At 40.5% G+C, this 20328-nt stretch overlaps 1 protein-coding gene across 1 annotated transcript; it reads right to left on the bottom strand.

Moving 5' to 3' along the window:
• Window positions 1-726: 726 nt before the first annotated feature.
• MXRA5 (matrix remodeling associated 5) lies at window positions 727-20004 on the bottom strand. The gene is made up of 7 exons (XM_072326657.1): window positions 19467-20004; window positions 17609-17824; window positions 13889-14018; window positions 13168-13558; window positions 5945-10936; window positions 4392-5292; window positions 727-3376 (listed from the first exon to the last, which is right to left on the bottom strand). The coding sequence occupies exons 1-7, from the start codon at window positions 19661-19663 to the stop codon at window positions 1465-1467; spliced, it is 8739 nt and encodes a 2912-aa protein (XP_072182758.1). The 5' UTR covers window positions 19664-20004; the 3' UTR covers window positions 727-1464.
• Window positions 20005-20328: the final 324 nt, after the last annotated feature.

Raw genomic sequence — 20328 nt, 5'->3', positions numbered from 1 at the left:
AAAAAAAATAATGATTAAAATACAATTAAGTGCTATTTATTTGAGTAACGTAAGTGCCACTTCAGTACATCATGCTTCAAAACCCAGTGTTTTACCCTGCACCAACTTAAAAGTAAATGCTCTCTAATATTTTCTCTTATGTGATAATCATTAAGTTTACATTTTTAGAAAATGTAAATATTTGAATACATTACTACCATCATGTTGCAATCAACAGGAAAAGAAAGCTTTTTTTCCCCTCATCATTGCTTTAAAACACGAGCATAAATCTTACAATCAATCAGAAGTATAAGAATCCATATATTTTAAACTTTTTCAAAATTTGGAGTGGAAACCTGGCCATATTCAGCTACTTGTAACAATTATTTCAACAGCAAAATAGATAAATCTTCTTAAAATTATATAATTACCCAAATAACCATTCTTGATTGAAAGAAAAGTATTAAAGTATTTAAGTATTTATACATAAATGTATTCCAAATTATAAATAACAGAAGCGTTGTATTTTTATAAAAAAATCACGTTTACAAAGAAAAAGAGTATGTATAACCAGACATGAATTCTGTTTTTTCCGATTTAATTTAGTATTCTCAGTTTCTTGAGATCACTATCTCCTCAAAAAATAGACAAACAAAAACCAATGAATACAATTTTTGGAAAATATTTTTTATTATAAAAAGTACAGTATATTGACCTTAACATTATAAAACACTGTAATGTATCAGAGTCTTGTAAAGACCAATAATTTATAAAATGAGACCAAATTCATCATTACTCTTTCTAGTCTCATAGTCTGATTTAAAAATATATATAAAATATATAATGGATGATTTGACTGGAGCATCCATAGTAGCTGGAAAAAGTTTGTTTGTATGTTATGGTAATTAATGTCTGCATGTAATTTTATTAAAATAGATCACTCTTATTTGCTAAATTAGTCTTTGATTTTGAAGAGCTGATAAGAGAACAAACAGAAAAGTTAGTAATCATATTCTATAAGGCTAGATTATGTAAAAGCGCTGCAGGGGATACAGAAAAGTATGTTTTTCCAAAATACTAAAGCACTTCTATCACTGCAGCTCATTTATTAACAGTTAATACTTCTTTGGTGCTTTTAAGGTGCTTGTTAAAACATGGAATAGCTTTGGACTATTGACAAAAACAGAGTACTTCAGGTCTCAGATGCAACTGGATAGCATGAAAAAACACATCACATTGTCTTAACAGTTTAAAGACCTTTACCAATGTGTTAATTTAGATACATCTACTGCCTCCTTCTATTGTAGGGAAGTACTATTATGCCGAGTACAAAAGCAATGCATTTTGCGTGGAAACAGAATTATTATTATTATTTTTTTTTTTCTGCCATAATTTTTCCTGGCTTTTTTGGAAACAGTACTTTCCTTACACTTGCTTGGCAGTGACCGGAACTCTAGCACTCAGCCAAAGGCATTTGTTTTAGTGTTAGAATATGTGTATGTAAGTTGTTTTCGAATCACTGCCTAGTATATTTTTAGCAGTGCATTTATAGAAGCCTGCATCCCTTTGGGAAGACTGCTGGATGACTAATGACCCCTGAGGGTGGAGGAATTTGTTTCCATACAGACGGGATTGAGCTCCTGTTGTCAGATGAGATTTGTCTGGAAGCTCCCATGTTATTTCTGCTTTAGGAATCCCAATGGCCATACAGTTCAGTTTTACTGAATTTCCAGGCCTGGCATAGATGACAGGTGCTGGCTCACTAGTAATACGGGGGGGATAGGCTATCACGATGACAGGCACGTTCATAATAGAAGTGCCATAGTCACTGGACACCTTGCACAGGTAAGTGCCCCTGTCAAAAACAGAAGCTTCACGTACTGTCAGTGAGCCATTCTCCAGGAGGGAGAAGCGACCCACAGCCTGGGGAGCATCCAGGACCATCCCATTGGGCAGTGTCCAGGAGATCTGTGCCCGCTGATTTGGCTGGGTGATGCAATGGAGTTGCAGAGTTTCTCCATTGATGATGCTCACCAGGTTGTTATACTGGTTACTGATTTCTGGCCTGAGTCCCACCTTCAGGAAGACTACCCGTTCCACATAACCACCTGGGTTTCTGGCTGTACAGCGGTAGGTCCCAGCATCCCCTGTGGAAAGACCACTGATGTGTAAGATTCCATCTCGCTTATGGTAAAATCTGTGCAGACGGTTGCCACTCAGCACTTCTGTGCCATTGGGAAGGATCCAGCTTGTGGTGGGCTCAGGGTACCCCTGGACTGAGCAGTTCAGATTGATGCTGTGCCCAGCGATGGCAGTGATCCTTTCGTTGACGGGGTCCCTGAAAGAAGGTTTCTCCAAATGGTCTTTGATGACGAGCTGAACAATCAGTCTTGCTTCACCTCCTTCATTCCGTCCAATGCATACAAGCTGCACCGCATCTGTCTGCCTCACCCCTCTGATGTCCAAAGTACCGTTGCGATGCACAGTGATCCTGTTTCCATAGTAGGGGGCTGGCAGGATTACTCCTTCTGGAAAAGCCCACAGGACCCGTGGAGCTGGAATGCCTTCAGCTTTGCAGTCAATAAGCTTTCTGCTGTCCCTGAAGGCTGTCTCCCTTACAGATGTTATTGCATTGAGATGCCCATTGATTCTGGGAGGTTGAACACTGACATGGATCCATACTACTTTTCGATCTTCTCCAGCACTGTTCCGTACTACACAAGTATAGTTACCACTGTCAGATCTTTGTGCCTTTTGGATGAGGAGGGTGCCATCCCTATATACCTGATATTTTTCAGATAGAGTCGGAATGGGCCTGTTGGTTGGGGAAAGCCAAGTTACTTTGGGAGTAGGTTCTCCTTTGGCTTCACATGCTACTGTGACCACATCACCATAGGGTACATTAATAATGACATAGGTTTTGTTTCGGATAGTTGCAGGTTCAGCCACTACTTTGACCCTTACTTTCATCTCATCCTTCCCAATCTGGTTCTCAGCATAGCATGTGTAGTCCCCTTCCTCTCTCAGTCCAACGTCATTGAAATACAGGGTTCCATTATTGAAGACCACATATCGCTTTGTCCGGCTGCCACTGTCATCTGACTGCATGAAGGTATTGATCATGCTGCCATCTGGCAGACCCCAGGAGATCTCAGGATTTGGTAGACCAGTAGCTACGCAGTCAACTTTCAGGTCACCTCCATACTTGACTTTGTGGTTATTCTCATTCTTGTGTTCTATTTTTGCTGGTTTCATCATCACATTCACTTTGAGGACCACATAATCATCCCCAATCTTATTGCGAGCCACACACAAATAATCTCCTGCATCTTTATCTGTAACTGAATGGACAACCAAAGTCCCATTGCTGAATACTTTGATCCTAGTCTCCAAGTTACTGTAAGAAAAGAAAAGAGGACATGAATTGTAAAATCACATTTTAGTAATTACTAAGTGTAAACTGGGGAAAAAGAGCAGTCCAACAAGATGGAAACACAGAAACAAAGCTGTTGTTAAGACAACTAGATGGTCTGAAATATCCAAGACAATCACATGAAAAAGAAAATGGAAAAAAACAATTCCACTGACTCATAACCAAACAATTCTACCCTGCTTTGTGCAATGACTTTAATATTACTCCTTTGACCATAGGAGATCATAGGAGAGAAAAAAACAGTAATTTTTGTACCATCTATAGATTATCCAAATACACTGTGAAATGAAAATATGCTGACTACATTCCACCATTAAGAAAGCTATTGGCAACTGCATATTTAAATTTCAGTACATTTCTTGTATGTCTACGGTTCTCAAAGAGAATTTATAGAGTAGAAACTGTGTTTTTAGCAAAATCTGAAAACAGTTTTGTTGTTTGGAGGAGCAATATTTTACTTGATATAAGGAACATTAGAGAAGGTATTATTTTGAGCACAATAACATTTAAGTAAGGTTACTTTAATTTATCTAATGATGTTAAAATGTTAATGATTACTTAAGTCATTATCATTTCTTTGTCCCATCTTTACAGTGTATAATGATAAATACAAGTAAAAGTGAAACATGGTGAACCCAGTTCTTCTGGGGGAAGTATGCATCTATGCAAACTCTAAGTATGCAATTACACACACTTAAACAAAACTTTTTGGCACTGAACTTCCTGCTACATTTACAAATAGTGGCAAATTACACTGAACACTTGAAGTTGACTTTTCAAGAGTACTGCTGTCTTCAGGAAAGTTATGCTGAACTACAACTTGATCATCTTTTGATGTTGTTTCAAATTCTTCCTTAAGGGTTTTAGGTCTAATTCTGAACTCACAGAAGGCAAGAGTGAAGCTTCTACAGATACAAGTTCCTTTTCTTAACATTTGTTCAATTCAAATTTAGTTGCAACACCTGAAACAATAGTTTACCTGTGTAGCGAATCAATCATCCTTTTGGAAGGTAACCTCCATAGTATCCGAGGCCATGGGTCACCAGAAGCACTACAGTCCAAATACAGGATGCTGCCATACGTTACATCTGTCCTCTGAGGAGAGCTTCCAGTGATCTTAGCGTTAGATGCTTGTTTCTTTACATTAAGTTGTATTATTCGCCTGGCAGCTCCCACCATGTTGGCAGCAATGCACTCGTAGATCCCACTGTCCTTGGGGGAGACATTGCGAATATAAAGAGTCCCATTGGGAAAAACAAATAAATTCCCATTGACAAACTGAGAAGGTCGAATTTGTGTGCCATCAAAGAGCACCCAACGGATGCTGGGTGAAGGTGCCGCTTTGGCAGTGCAGTGGATATTAATACTGCTACCAAGGGGCAAGGAAATATTCTCTTGCTTATCTTGCTGAATGATGGGAGGTAAGGCTGCAATGTGGAGCCTCACTGCAATGCTGTCAGCTCCTGCAGCATTGCTAGCTACGCATTTGTACACTCCCCGGTCTGAAAATGTTGCTTGCTTGATGGATAAGGTTCGATTTTCATGAAGCATTATCCTGCTTTCTGTAGTAGTGACTGTCTGCAGAATCTTCCTGTCTGGGAAAATCCATGAAATGAGTGGACTTGGAGTCCCACTAGCCTGACATTCCATTGCTATGGTATCTCCAAAATAGACAGTGACATCTTGGTAACGGGAAAGTAAAATTTTGGGTTGATGGGCTACAACTGTGAGCACAAAAATCATTTTATCTACTCCATGCAGATTCTGAGCTGTGCATAAATACTGTCCACGATCCTGAAGCTGAGCATTTCGGATCAGGAAGGTACCATTTTTCAGGACTTCAAACCTTTGTAACTTGGTGTTGGCTGTCATTAGAGCTCCTGAGAAAATGAGAGGAAAGAAAGAGAAAGGCAAAGGGTTGTTTTTTTAGACATGCATCCCTGCACTAAAGAATGCTTATGGAAGACATCAGAATTATTTAACACCAGCTACATCTTCAAACAGATCACATGACATCTTCTCACACTGTCCACATGACATCTTCTCACACTGTCCACAGTCTTTGTCTCTAGTTCAAACCTAACCATACTAGATTGTAAGTACTTGCAGTATGGGACCATTTAACGGCACATGCTTCATATTAGATCTCCAGAAAATTTCTCTTCTGCTTATAGAGATAATACACACACCATTATTTAAGGTAGCAAAGCTAACAAGCCACTATTCACAAGCTTTCTCATAAGTTCAACTGCTGTGAATAATCCCTCCTTCATAATAAATAAATAAATAAATAAAATCATTAAATGCTAGAGCTTTTCTTTTACTACAAGAAGTACTGCTAACTTATTTTTATCTGTAGCTATTACTTGCAATTAATCATTTTATCCATAGTGTAACAGACAAAATATTCAGGGTTTTTTTTTTTTTTTCATTGTTTTGGACTATTCTGGCAATTATGCTGCATTTCTATGTAAAATCCCAAGTATTACACTGTTAAAACTGTGTAGAAGAAAACCTTTTAATCTGTCTTACCTGTAGAGACTTTCGTCCAAGTAATAAAAGGCTTAGGTTCCCCTACTGCATCACAAGGAATAAGAGCATCTGTTTCAGCAAGGATGGATATGCTCTGAGATCCTTTTGTGATAATTTTAGGCCTTTCTCCAGGTGTCCTGAAATTGCTTGAAGATTGAATTATAGATATATTGTGTGATGTAATGCCCCCCACATAAGGCACAGATGGGACTTTTTGATGATACTGGGCATTTTTAAAAGGCTGAAGAGGCTGAAGTGTAGTGGATATCTGGGATCTTCTGCTCTGAGAGAAAAAGACTGGAGGGGTTATCTTCAAAATCACAGCTGGAGGTGATGTGGTGGTTGTGGTGTGTGAATGCACTGGAACAGCTGTAGCTTTCTGCACTGTAATCCGAGGAAGGGAGACTTGGGCATCCTTCTTCTCATTTATGTCTTTTGGGACAGGTTGACCAGGGACCACAGGTTTAGGATGTATACCTAAGTGAGGTAAAATCCTTGTTCTGTTGAACAGGAACGGCACCCTGGAATTGGGATAATAGGGTATCTCTTGACCTGGTATTCTCCCTGCTGCGCCTCTGTTATCTGGAACATAGTTACTACCAAAAAATCTTGAATTAATATTGTATCTATTCTGACCCTGATTACTAAACTTGCTTGTAGGGAATGTATTTGTTCTGTGAAATGGTGTAGCTTGTGTTGGAGTGGTTGTCTCTCTCTGAGAGGTAAAAGATTTTTTGTCCTGGATGGTGTGTGCTGCATATGCTGTTATTTCTGGTTTGTTTGTGTAGTGAAGAGGCTGATGTGTTATAAAATAACGAAATGAACCTTGTGTTACCACATATGGAGGCTTCACTGTGCCTCTTACTGGAATATGCTTTGGAGGCAAAACTGGCAGTCTTTGATTTAGGCTTGGTATCATTCCAGCAGGTGCATGGGGAAGGTCTGGATTTAACAATAAACTGTTGTTTGACCTGCTAGTGTACACCTCTTTAAACTGTTCCTGTTTAGACTGTATGCTAATCCTGTTTTGGCCAGAGAAGGGAGTAGGGTGTACATTCTGTCTTGAGCTCACCACCATTCTTTCACTTTCTGCTTCAATTTGTTTTACTGCTGGTAACCTTTCTTGATTGAAGGCATTATTGTCTTTGGCAGTATTATGAACAGAATGATGTAAAGTGCTTGAAATACGGGGAGGAAGAGTAGGAGGTTTTGTAAATGGAATAAAGACATTGTGTGTAGTATGAGGCTCTTCAGATGTCTGCAAAGTGGGAAATACATTTGGTATTGTTTCCTTCTTATCCAAGGAAGATGTTTTTGCCCCAGTATGAGGCACAATAGATATTTCTGTTTCTGGAGCTGGAAAAGTTTGAGTTTCCACTGTGCTGAAGGAGGACAAGGACATTATTTCTTGTTGCTGGGGTGGCTCCGTTATTGCTGGTGTTTTTAAAAATACTGTGGGCTTCTGTAACTCCTCTGAATCTGAGACATCTTCAAGAACTTCCAGTGCATCAGAAGGAATACTTAAATCTGTCACGGTAGGATACATCAGTTGGAATGTTCCAGCAGTGGCTTCATTAGCCACAACATCTGAGTGAAGAGCAATGGTCTCTTTTTGAGATTCTGGGTAACTGGATTTCGTAGATGATGTCAAGCTGCTCCTATACTCTGAGGTAGCTGTACTTGATGGTTCTGCCTCACTATCTGGAGCTTTAGAATCTGCTTTAAGGCTACTTTCTTCAGATGCATTCTCTAATGAGTCAAATGTTGGCATTTTATTTTGCTCTGGTTTCAGATGTGCACTTGACTCTTTTGTGGGACCTGTGTTATGCACAACATATGATGACAAAATTGTAATGGGTTCAGTCACTGGAAGTACCAAGGTTTCAGAAGAAGCAGAGTGCGTCATGTATTTTCTTTCAGGTTGAGAAGTAGTAGGCCTAAAGAAAGAAGTTGTGACCACCTCTTCAGTTTTGGTCATTTTCTCTAACACAACTGGATCAGTAACTAATGAAGGCGTGATTTCCCTATGCTCCTCTTCCTTAGCTTGTATTTTGACATTGCTTTTAAGATCAGGATGTTCAAGTACTGCAGAGAAAGCTTTGGTCACAGCTTCCACTTTAGATGTTTCTGTAATGTTAGGCATCGCCTCTGTAGCTAGAACAACTCGGGGGAAAGGTTTTGTTCTTTGTCGGATTCTATTTGGTCTCAGTCTCCTTCTCCCGTAAGGCCTTTTCCTAGCATGCTGAGTAACTAGTGAAGGTGTTGTCTTCCTATAAGGTGTTGATGTTGTGGCAGCAGTGGTCAACTTGCTGGTGGAAGCAGCAGTTATCTCCTCTGTTTTTTTATGAGGAACATTACTACTTGGCAAAACAAATGTGGAATCTGTTTCTGGAGCAGACAGATTTCTCTGTTCTCTCCCCTGAAAACTCTCAGTGTAAGTGCTGGACATGCCTTCTTGAGTCACTGTACTCTTGTGGGTCTCTGATTCTTCCTTGCTATGGACCTTGATGGATATAACAGCTAGAGAAGTTGTACTTAAATCTGCTATTTTAGTCTGAGAAGTGGGTACATCTCTGTGTTCATGTATGAAATCATTGCTTTTTACCGTAACAGATGAAGAAATGGCAGTGGAGCCTACAGAATCTGTTGGGATGATGTCACCCAGCTGAGAAGGTGCTGAAATTATACTATTGACACTCATTTGATCCACTTCATTCAATCTCTCATTTGTCTCCAAGACACTACGAAGATCTACAGTCTGAGATTCAGCTTGGACAGAAGCATCAAGTGGTAGCTCAGTAAAAGCAGAATTTTCCTCTGACTTCAAAGATACAGATGCATCTACATGTTCCACTCTGAATGAACTACTCTGAATATTAAGATCGTTGGTCACTGTTTCTTTGGACAAAGGTTCTTCAGTGACAGCGTAAATATTTTCTTTGACTACAACTGAAGAATCAGCCCTGCCATCCTGATGCTTCTGGTCTTGAGGTTGCAGAGTTACAAACACAGGACCTGATACAGGGATTTCTACAGAGTGCATACTTTCAGGTGTTTTTAAAGCTCTTTGGTCATAGAAGTGTCCAGTTCCTAGCCCTGTTACTGTGGACCAAGCTGAAAATGCTTTACTGCTGAGAGAAGCAGTGACTGAGAATGGCTCATTTTCACCCAGTGTTGATGCATCAGCAGAAGAATCTACTACATCAGATGTTATCTCTGTAGGCAGAGGGATGGCTACTGGATGAGGGATAGGAGTAGTTTCTTGCATGTCTGATGGCGAAGCAGTTGTTAACAAAATGGCAGTAGCTGCTGTTGTTCTAGGAAGGTTCTTCCCACGGACCTTTGCCAAAATGTCAGCCCAATGCTGTGGATTAATCTGTTTGCTTGCCATATTAATTCTCCTTCTAGATTCAAATGCTCTCCGGCCTTCTGCAACATTGCTGTCCTGGGTTCTGTCAGTACCCTTCCAAATTTTCATTTTCCTTCTGCCTTTCTTTCCCTTTTTAATTTGAGCCTCCAGCATCTGGTCACTTTTCTGTTTAAAGGATATCTCCCTGTCCTTCAGGTGGTTCTTTCTTCGTGGGGATTCATCAGCCCCTCCTGTGCCTGATCCTTCTCCATCATCTATGACCCGCCCTCTTGTTTTTGATGAGCTTTTTGAGCGTGTGCGTTTTTTCAGTTTTATCCTTTTAAATGACCTGTCAGACACCATTTTATTTACTGTCACTCTTACAGTAAACTGATCTGATCCCTGCTGGTTGATAGCCACACATCTGTAATAACCACTGTCACTGACGTGGCTTTTTGGAATAAGCAAAGTACCATTGTCCAACACATATCCTTTTGAAGAGTTTGACAAAACATTAAGTACCTGGCTGTTTGGAAGAATCCAGCTCAATTGTGCCTCTGGGCTAGCAATTGCACTGCAAGGCAAAACTATGGGATCTCCAACATTTCTTTCAACTCTCACTATATCTGAATCAGCTACTTGAATAGTAGGAGGTTGCACTAGAAGCCTGTAAGCCATAATATCCACATCATCTCTCACTTGGGCAATGCAGTGATACAAGCCAGCATCAGTGTAACTCACTGGTTTGATTACTAGTTGACCACTAGTGAGAATGGAAAATCTACTGTCCTTTTGATTAAACGGTGCCTGCAGTTTTGTCCCATCTGGAAAGAGCCACTGAATGAAAGGGCGCTCAGAGGCTTTCACGTTGCAGTTCAGCTGACACTCTGACCCTTCTACCACACTCTGTGCTTTCCTTGTGCTTTGATTTTGCTCTATCATTACCCAGCTTCTCTGCTGCCTTGTGTCTTTGGTATGAATTGCCTGAGAAAACACAGTAAAAAAAGATAGCACCACTTTTTTCCCTGTACTCTGGCGCCTGTTTAATTGGATGTTTATAAGAGGTTGCATCACCCAGGAAGGCTCAGCCAATATTTGAGCTTTTACACCTGTGTAATAAAGAGCATCATAGTCTGAGCCTTGCTTGTACCGATAGCTTATTTTAGGCTCCTTGCTGAGCATAAGTTCCCTTTCTAATTTGACAGGCACTTCACTATAATAAGCAATCAACTTCCACAGTTTTTCATAGTTCTCTCGATTCATTGGACATTCAAAATCCAGTAATATTGTAGCATTTATATCAATCTCCTGAGTCTGGATTTGATTCCATTGAATCTTGGTAGAGCCTGTTGGTTTCTTGATTTCACAGTTCAAATGGACTATATTGCCATGCTCATCAGTCATATTCAGTGTAATGTTCCATGGAGAAGACTGAAACACTTCCGGAGGGAGTTCGTAACTCTCACCATCTTCTTCATCTTGAGTGCTACTATTATGCCTCAGTAAGGACTGAATGATAGGTTTCCTACAGGAAATATCTTTCAAGTTTTGGATATCTTCATTTTGCAGCTGTTTTGGGCTGTGGCACCTTGGACAGAGCTGTCCCCCTTCATAGGCTTTGTCCTTTTTGCATTTTAGAACACCTGTAGGCAAACAAAAAAACTAAAGAAGTAAAACAAAATACAGGTAAGCTTTAGAATTGTGTTCCCGAGTTAGAGAATTTCCAAGATGGTAAAATGTCATGAGAAGCACAGTATGCAACACGACAGGTGATATATGGAAGCCAATAGTTGTTGTTGTTTTTTTTAAATGCTTCTTCTTTGCTTTCACAGTTGGATAGTCCTGACCACAAATTCTTTTGACTTTAATGACAGGTTACCCTGTTGTTCCGGTAATTAGATTTGTTCCTTCTGAATCAAATGACTGGAAATTGAGGTGTCCAGAGCAACATTTTAGAAGTCTGTAAATATTGTTGCTGTGTCAAAAAGCCTGCATGTATACAACAACCTGCTCATCTGCCTTTTGGACCTCAACTGAAGAAGACAGGGTTATTTCACCTTCCAAAAAAGTGCAGCATTTGCCTGAGAAATGCTGAATTTTCTCAATAAAAAAAAATATCCAGGAGGTTTTTAGCCATACTAATACTTCAATACATAAAAAATTCTGCTGTAGCTACTAAAATTTACTGGTTAGTTTCTGCACTTGCAAAGTTTTGACAGCAGCAAAAAATTAAAATGTCACTTCTTCCCTGATCTCTGAAATAACTGCAAACTCTGTAATGACAAAATAAAGATTAAACAGAGGAGTATTAAAACAGGAAATGATAGCCTTGTGTCCTTCTGTCTATCAGTGCCAGGAAGACTCTTGTCTAGAAAACAACAGTCATGTATTTATGTTTAACTTTACCACAGTTTGAATGTTGCCTTACGTAACTAATTTGGACACATGCTGCATTTCAGTTTTTCTAGGAATAATTGTCATGTTGATCACTCCTGAGGAACGAAGGATGAATGAATGAGTTATAAGGCAAAATTCTAGAAGAAGGTGAAAAGAACTTCAAAAATGTTACTTTTTTTTTTTTTTTTTAACAGAAAAACATGCTTTGCTAGTCTGAAAAATCTTCATTGAGAAATTCTTACAAATATAATAATTACGTGAACCAGTCTATCACTTGAACATTCATCTGTTTTTCAAAGATGAAGAAAGTATATTTCATGACAGGACTCACCTGCAACCACCTTATTAGCAGTTGCTACATTGGTCTGAAATACTTTTAAGTGCTGTTTCCTTGTCATAATTCTCACAGAAGCTAGTGCTATAGTTATATAAAAATACAGAAACTGTCATGCATGACAATGGCAAGGAATAATTGCCTTCTCTTTCCTAAAATCAATGTTGGTTTATTGTAAAAAACAAACAAACAAACAAACAAACAAACAAAAAACTTGAATAAAAATGGTAACAAGTCATCGCTGTGCAGTGAAAGGAAGATCACCTAATATTTCATCAGTACTACTTAGAGTGCATCTTAAGTACACTTAATATACCCACTTATTTGATCAGGGAGAATACAGAAGAACATTATTACATAAACACAGTATCAGTCAGATGCCTCAAGCACAGCTCCATCAACTTACACTATGTATTAAATTATCATACACTCCTACAAGTAAAGCTAAGTACTACTAATACTACCACTTCAACTATTCCTAAAAGCACAGCTAAGTGCAAAAATGCAATGAACTACATATTCTAAGATGACGATACTCCAAATGGTTATGGAAATCACTCCAGAACTTTTCTGAAATTTCTTCAGTTGCAATTAAATGATGAATCCCTCTTTAACAGCTGTGATGTAACACTAGTCACTCAGGCCTACTATATAGTAAGCACTTAGTAACCTGAGATGGGGCACTTAGGTACTCAGATACCTAAGCTGAAAACAAGCATTCAAAGAAGCCTGCATTTAGTGGGTTTCTGATCTACAGTCATTATAAAACTGTTCTTTTTTTTTCTTTTGCTTCCAGTATTTTGCTTCTGCATATGTCCAGAACTGTTCCTGTCCAATACTTTTCTCACATCTAAGCCTAAATGGTAGCAGACATTCCTCTGAAAAAGTAGCAGGATTGTAGGTGTAAACTGCCTCCCTCAGAAAAGTTGTGGTCTATGAAGAAATGCCAACAAATAACACTGTTAATTACTCAAAGTTAAAGGACTCACAGAGGAATCTGGAAACCTGATTTCCACACTCCTTCCTTTGCCCAGCAACATAATGCACATAGATGTCATGCTACCCAGGTAGTAATCAAGCCATTCATATGTAAAACCTTTTTAATATTATGACTTGAAAATGCATTTCTAATCTTGTTCTTACCTCCAGAATTTTCATTCCAATCAAGAAGCCACTGTAAGCTGCAGTCACAGGCCCATGGATTCCCATGAAGGTAAAGATTCTCCAGCAGTGGCATACCTTGAAACATCCCTGCAGGCAACGTGCTAATAGCATTTTCAGATAGGTATAGATGTCTTACTGTTGACAATTTAAAGTAATTAAGGACCATAAATGTTGAAAAGGTGTGTGGATGAAGCTGTTGGAGTAAATTTCCTTCCAAGTGGACCAATCTCAGAGAAGTTAATCCATTAAAAGCATTTGGATGAATAAATTCAATTCTGTTGTGGTCCACATGCAACCTCATTAAACTTGAAAGTCCATGGAGGGTTTGGCCAGTTATAACTTTCAATTTATTGTAACTGATTTTGAAAACCTTAAACAAAAAAGAGAAAAAAAAGAATAAAGATAAGTTTTGTTTTTGTATCTAAATCCAAGCAAGCATTCCAAAGTTTTCCTCATATATTCAAATATCCTTTGCACCACTAAAAAATGATTTGCTGGTCAAAAGCTGGAAAATAAACTGAGTATTATTTCACATTAACAAGCATGACATAGGCAAAGTTAACAGAATTCCAGTATTTTAGGGAAGGGGGAATGTTACCTTTTTTCTAAGAAAGCCACTAAAAAACAAACAGACTTATTTTTGTCCTCAGTTATTTATAGAAGCTGGAATTTAGGAAATCTAGGAAGACCTGAGAATTACCTGTAGAGACACAAGATCTTTCAGAGCACCATTAGGTATATTCTGAATGTCATTTCCATGTATCATAAGCAATTCCAGTTTAGTGAGTCCTGCAAAGGAGTTTTCATATATAGACTGTATGCTGTTAAACCTGGAAAAAAAAAAAAATCACAATGTAGTTACATTTTACACAGATGACCTTTTAAGATCCCTTCCAACTGGAATGATTCTATGATCATGGACTGCAAATGTAAAATCAGTATAACCTAACTTTCAGCAAAAAATTGGATGGATCTTAATACACTGTCAAAGGGCCAGAAGTAATTGAAACATTTTTACAAGGCCAAGTATACTTAGCTCATGTTTACATTAATATTTCTTTCAAATCAATTTATGGCACTTTAGTCTTAATTTAAAACTAGGAGTAACAAATAAGCATTTAAGTTCTAATAGTTGTCAGTATGTTTTTCCATGCAGTTCAGTTTATGGAATGGTAATAAATTAATGGCCTGTATCCAATCCATGATGCTATGGAGCCTGGCAAACTGAGATGCAGTATTGCCAAAACAGCATCTAACAATAAATGAATAAAGGTTTGGAAAGAGGACATTAAAAATGGATATGTTCCAAACAGCAAAAGAAGCAGGAAGTCACATCATGCTTAACTGCCGCAACAAGTAACTGGCTGCATCAATTAAGTACACATATGATCTAGGAACTGAACTTCCAATCATATAATTTGAGCCCACAAACTATTTTTTTTTTTTTTAGTAGTAATGAAAATCTACCTTTTGAAAACTATTTGATTTCAATTTGCACTAACAAGTCAGATTTTATTTGCCAACATGTAAGTGTTAAGTTTGATTGCCTAGCTCTGCATTCAGGTTTTCCAAATGCAGACACAAAAACAGACATACATGCTAGTCTGGGCACGAAGGCTCCAAATTAAGCATCCAATTTTAAAGATATGTTCCTATTTGTAATGCTTTCTTTCTAGGCATGAAGGGAAGAGATGAAGAGAAATTTAAACACTTTGAGAAGGGAATGATTTTAGATCATCCTATCTGAAGATTCTGGATATACAAAAAAAATCAGACTAATATTTCGGTATTTTAGTCCTACTACAGACAACTTATAATGCAGCCATCCTACTAAAATTCCTTAGAAATAAAAATTTAAAAAAAAAAAAAAAGAGCCAACTAAACAACAATCTTCTTTAACTATTACAAATTAAAGTTTCCTAAATTATTTCTACTCACCTTAAAATGGAAATATTCTAAAATCTCCACTCAAAAATGAAAGAAATGCAACAGGTAGGTAGGACTGTTTCTGAAAATGTCATTTGTAGCAGTAAAAATACAAAAAATTGGAAAGCACTTTTACACTAGCAGAATCAAATAATGTATTTTTATTAAAAACAAACAAATAAAACAGAATAAAACTTCCAGAATGCCTACACAATTTAGAAGCTTAGAAAAAGGTTATTAAAGATTTTCAAAACCAATTTAGGGATATAATTTCCTGTAGAATGTTGGTGTATAGGGGCAAGGTGACTGAATATGTATAGTTTTTAATGTGGGAGAAGGAAAGGGAAGGCAGCTTGATGCACTCTACAGTAACAGGATTTATAAAGAAATGTAACATTAGGTAGGCTTAAGAGTAATGAGTCAGAGAAACAAGGACATGGATTATGGATCAGGCTCCAAAATACTTTCATTTCAAAGTCAAAGAGGCATATAAGGCCACTTGGAGACACATTCTGGTGTATAGCATCTGGCTACTCTGCATTGCAGCTTCTTTGGCAAGCACCTTTTAATGAACCTGCTTCAATGACTCTCTTTAGAATCACATGTTAAGTTCATCAAGTTAAGATTAAATTAGTAGTCTCTGTATGAAATTTTATTTTCTCAGAGGGGACTATGAATAAATAGGCTGAGAGCAGATGGTATGTTAAAAAAAAAAAAAAAAAAAAAAAAGAAAGAAAGAAAGAAAGTAAGAAAAAGAAAAAAAAAGGAGAGAACATCCTTCACATCACAAAATGTTATATGGCTGACCCAATTGGACGTTCATTCTGTACTGCAGAAATCAGACAGTTATGATTCATCCCAATACTAATTCCAGTGATTTGACTCCAGGATGACTGAAAAATTGAATGAAAACAGATTTCTACAGTACAGATTTACTGAGTACCTGGGAATGTGAGAAAAATATTAAATTTTAGATGGACAAATTACTGGTGAATAGACATTTTAATTGCAGAGGAAAAAATAAATCAAGACCTCTATTATCACTCAGCATGTATCAGACAAAGGTTACAGGCCTTAGGATGGGGGAAGGAGTTTATACCAGCCAGTGAGGCAGTTCTGACATCAAGCAGAAGAGGACTATGCCTTTTTACCATGATATATCATGCAATGGCACATATGGCACAGCACTTTTGGGATATACAGACTGTCAGCAGTCACAGGATCATAGAATTGCTTAGGCTGGAAGGGACATTAAAGATCATCTGGTTACAATCTCCTGCATGGGCAGGGCTGCCATTCACCAGATCAGGATGCCCAGGGACCCATACAATCTGGCCTTGTGCACCTCCAGGTATGCAACATTTAGAACTCTTCTGGGCAATGTGTTTCAGTGCCTTGCCACTCTGTAAGTAAAGAATGTCCTCTTAACACTTAACCTAAATCTCCTCTTTTTTTGTTTAAAGCCATTCCCCCTTCTCCTGTCACTGTTAAACTTTTTACAAAGTCAGTCTCCCACCTGTTTATAAGCTCCCTTCAAGAACAGGAAAGCTGCAATGAGGCTTCCTCCAAGCCTTCAGCCAGGTTGAATAAGTCCAGCTCCCTCAGCATTTCTTCATAGGAATGGTGCTCCTGCCCTTTGATAAATCTTTGTGTCTCTCCTTCCAACCCATTTGAACAGCTCCACATCTTTCTTGTGTTGGGAGCGCCAGACCTGGACACAGTACTTTAGATGGGGCCTCATGAGGGCAGAGGAAAGGGGAACAATCTCTCTCCCTGGTGGCTCTCTCTCTTGATGCAGCCCAGGATACTGGGCTTTCAGCCTTTCAGACTGCAAGTGCACATTGCTGGCTCATGTGCATCTTTTCAATCTTGCCTTCTTATCTTGTAGTCTGATAGACAGATGTGAATTGGCAGGACTCAAAGAAAGGTGAGTTGAAGCCTGAATTCTGTCTCCCCAAAGCACCTGTGTCTGCTTATATCACAGTTAATTTCCTTGGGAAAAACAAACAAACAAACAACTCCAAGTGCTATGGAATAACTTGTCTTTACTGTATAGCTTTAAGACATGCTATCTCATTGTGGTCCAAAAATGTTAGAGAATTTTACTTCTACTATGTTTCTGTGTATCAGGTATAACAGTTAAGATATCCCATTTACTATACTATTTAGTAGACATCACGTAGTAGATTTAATCAAAAACTGTAAGATGCATGTACTGTTTGTCAAGAAGAGGTGGCAGCATAAAAACTGACAGCACCATAAAAATAATTAATAATAATTTAAAAAAAAAAATTCTTTGAAACACGGAATCTACACTAAAATTCCCTTCATGCCAGTAATTGCAGTGTTTGAAATATAGTGTCTGGGTGTAACGACCATCTGCAATTCTACTTAAAAGTGCACACAAAGATCCCGGAATGCCACACGTGTGCGAAGCATTCCAGGATTCCACACCAAGAACATAAAACTGTTTGCTATAAACTGCAATACAAACCCAAAATTGATTCTTTCCACATGTTTAGAAATCCTTGCCGGCACGGCTGCTAAGGATCGAAATGTGCAGTGGACTTCGGTGGGGACGTAACAGGCACAGGGGTGGGGGCAGGCCAAGGCGCCCGGCGGGAGCCCCAGAGCTAGGATCAGCACCACGGAGAGTGCCCCCACCGCGGCCCTCTCCCGCATCTCGTCGGATCGCCTTGCCTCGCTCCTCCTGGGTCGTCCGGTGACACAAGGGAACAAAACAAAACAAAACAAAACAAAACAAAACAAAAAAAGGAAAAAACAAGAAAAAACAAAGAGGGGGGGTTGGGGTTGGGGTGGGGAGACAGAGAGAAGAAACGATTATTTTTTAAACCCCTTGATAACGTTTAATATACTTTGTGATGCTCTACAGCCTCCCAGAAAGTCTGTAGGCAATTGAGGCAAAGTTTAATTGGAAAGAGTTTTTATTTCTTCCAGGTCTCTTGCTACTTCGAAGTCAACTTTTTTTTCTGTCCCTGTAACACATTTCAGTACCTATTCTACTAATGTTCTTCTGTCTCTGTATGGTAATACACTTTGTGGGCTTGCTCTACACACCAAGGCTAGTGTTCATCTCATCTAAAAAATAGAATTTCAAAGGAAATATCTAGTTCAATCAAGCAAGTTGCCATGGCTCCCTCTACAGTCGGTAAAAGAAGAAGTTGTTTTCATACAAGTTATTTATCCCATCAGAAAACTGCCTAAAATAGTACAAATCAACCTCCTGAGGTCCCTAACTTGCAAACTAGTTTGAGATTTAGAAATACAAGCACAACCCTCGGAGAAAGCATGAGCAAGGAAGTCTGTACCCGTAACAGCTCCGTGTCCATCAGCACTGAGGTTCATATTCTCAGAGCAGTGCAGGTGAAGCCCAGTGGCTCAGCTCATGGAGAGGCATTTGAAGAGGCACACTATGCCAGAACTGGCAAATAAATGCAACTGTTGATGAGCACCTTGAGCACCGGCCACGTCTGAAAATGAAATAACTTGTACAGATGTCCCATTACAGATGAAGCTGCCTAGCTTTGAAGAAAGTTTGCCTCCTTATTCTTATCTCCACCATCAAAAGACTTTGAGCTGTTCAGATTAAAGCCATACAAAGAGGCAAACCACTATTAGCCTCAGAAATTTAGCATTCTTGCTCTTGTATAACAGCGGGACAAAGAGGGAAAGACAGTTCTGCTGGAGATTATTAGTTCCATTAGTCACTGGTTTTAGTATAAAAGTAAGCTTTTCTCAGATCTGCCAGCTAGTGAGACATTTTTTACATCTCTCTTTTTTTTTTTTTTTTTTTTTTTTTTTTTTTTTTTTTTTTTTTCGTTTTTTGCATCATGTGCAAACCATTAAGTTCAAAGGAGAGGCTCATCGAGATGAAGACGTTTTTCAAATATCTGTGGTCAAGTTAATGAGACACTTACCATTCTTTGAACCCCTTACCCACCCCCCCCCAAAAAAAAAACAACATAAAAACCCAACAACTTATAATTTGCTCTGATACTATTCAGGTGCCGTTTTCCTTAGTTCTCTCTTCAGCGAAAAGTCCTTTTCGAAAGCCTCCCACCCACTCGTGGGAGGGGGAACCTTGCAGAACCGTCGGAGCCACTTTGCGAGGGGACCCAACGCCGAGCGTCAGACCTCAGCAGAACCCCGCGGGTCCGGGCGCGGCCGCACCGCCTCTTTCCGCCGCCCGGGGGCGCCCCGCGCACCGACATCAACGCCTACACCTCGAGCCCGTCACCGCGGGCAGATGCTTCCTATTAGAGAAGAATTTCCCCGCCGGGCTCGGCCCGCAGGGCGCCCCGCCGCCGCCCCCTGCAGCCCGAGCTCCTTACCTGCGGGCCAGCACGGCGCTCTCAGCGGTCGCCGCCCGCCGCTCCCATGCCCCCGGGGCGCTGCGGGCGGGCAGCGGCGCGGAGCGAAGCGGCTGGCCGTCACCTAGCGGGCTGCCCGTGGGCCCTTCGGCAGAGACTAGCCGGGGCACATCGCAGCCCGCTGCAGCACTCCTCGACACCGCCTTAGGGCTCGTCATCGCCCGTCATTTTGCAAAAGACTCCGCCGTCCCTGGGGTCCCCCGATGTGCATAAGACGGGCGAGGCAGCGCGGGGGAATAGTGCCGCTGCTCCCTTCTTCGCCGTGCCGCAAGTCGCCCGTCCCCGTACGGCGCGTGGTCCTCAGCGCTGGCGGGAGCCGAGTCCGTTCCTCCGGGGGCGGGTGACGGTGGCTCCCCGCCGCTGTCCGGGCGGCCCGGGCGCGCAGCTCCCGCGGCGGCAGCCTCCCTCCGCCCGCGGCCGCATGGGGACGAGGGGCGCTGGGTGCCCGGCGCTGCTCTCCGTCACTCCGGCCGCCTCCTCGCGCCGGGCGCTGTGCAGGGCAGGGCGCGGCGGAGCGGCTCCTCTTGCGGGGTGGGCGGCCCCTCGGCGGGGGAGTGCGGGCGGGACCGCGCCGGGGGGCGGGGGGCGGAGGGGCAGCCGGAGCCGCGGGGGGGGTCGGGAGCTGCGGGGTAGGGGGAGAGCCCCGGCCGGGGCGGGAGCTGGAGGTTGGGGAAGTTTGCGGTATGGAGCGGGGGGCAGGGGGCTCAGAGAGCCTGTAGACGCAAGCACGCATGTTGTCTAAGTTTGCCAAGCTCTCAGTCGCTTATGTGATTCTGAAACAGGACGTGCCAGGCTTTTTCCTCTCGTAGTGATATGCAAACAG

Source organism: Excalfactoria chinensis, chromosome 1, assembly GCF_039878825.1.
Source record: "Excalfactoria chinensis isolate bCotChi1 chromosome 1, bCotChi1.hap2, whole genome shotgun sequence".
Taxonomy (NCBI): domain Eukaryota; kingdom Metazoa; phylum Chordata; class Aves; order Galliformes; family Phasianidae; genus Excalfactoria; species Excalfactoria chinensis.
The sequence above is the reverse complement of the archived record's forward strand: the minus strand, read 5'-3'. Positions and strand labels throughout refer to the sequence as shown.

Coding starts and splice junctions, on each gene's coding strand:
- MXRA5 (XM_072326657.1), bottom strand. CDS start 19,663: ATGACGAGCCCTAAGGCGGTGTCGAGGAGTGCTGCAGCGGGCTGCGAT. Junction 14,019..17,608: donor GTGGAAAGAATCAATTTTGG/GTTTGTATTGCA, acceptor TTTTTTTTCCAG/GTTTAACAGCATACAGTCTA. Junction 13,559..13,888: donor AAGATCTTGTGTCTCTACAG/GTAATTCTCAGG, acceptor TTTTTGTTTAAG/GTTTTCAAAATCAGTTACAA.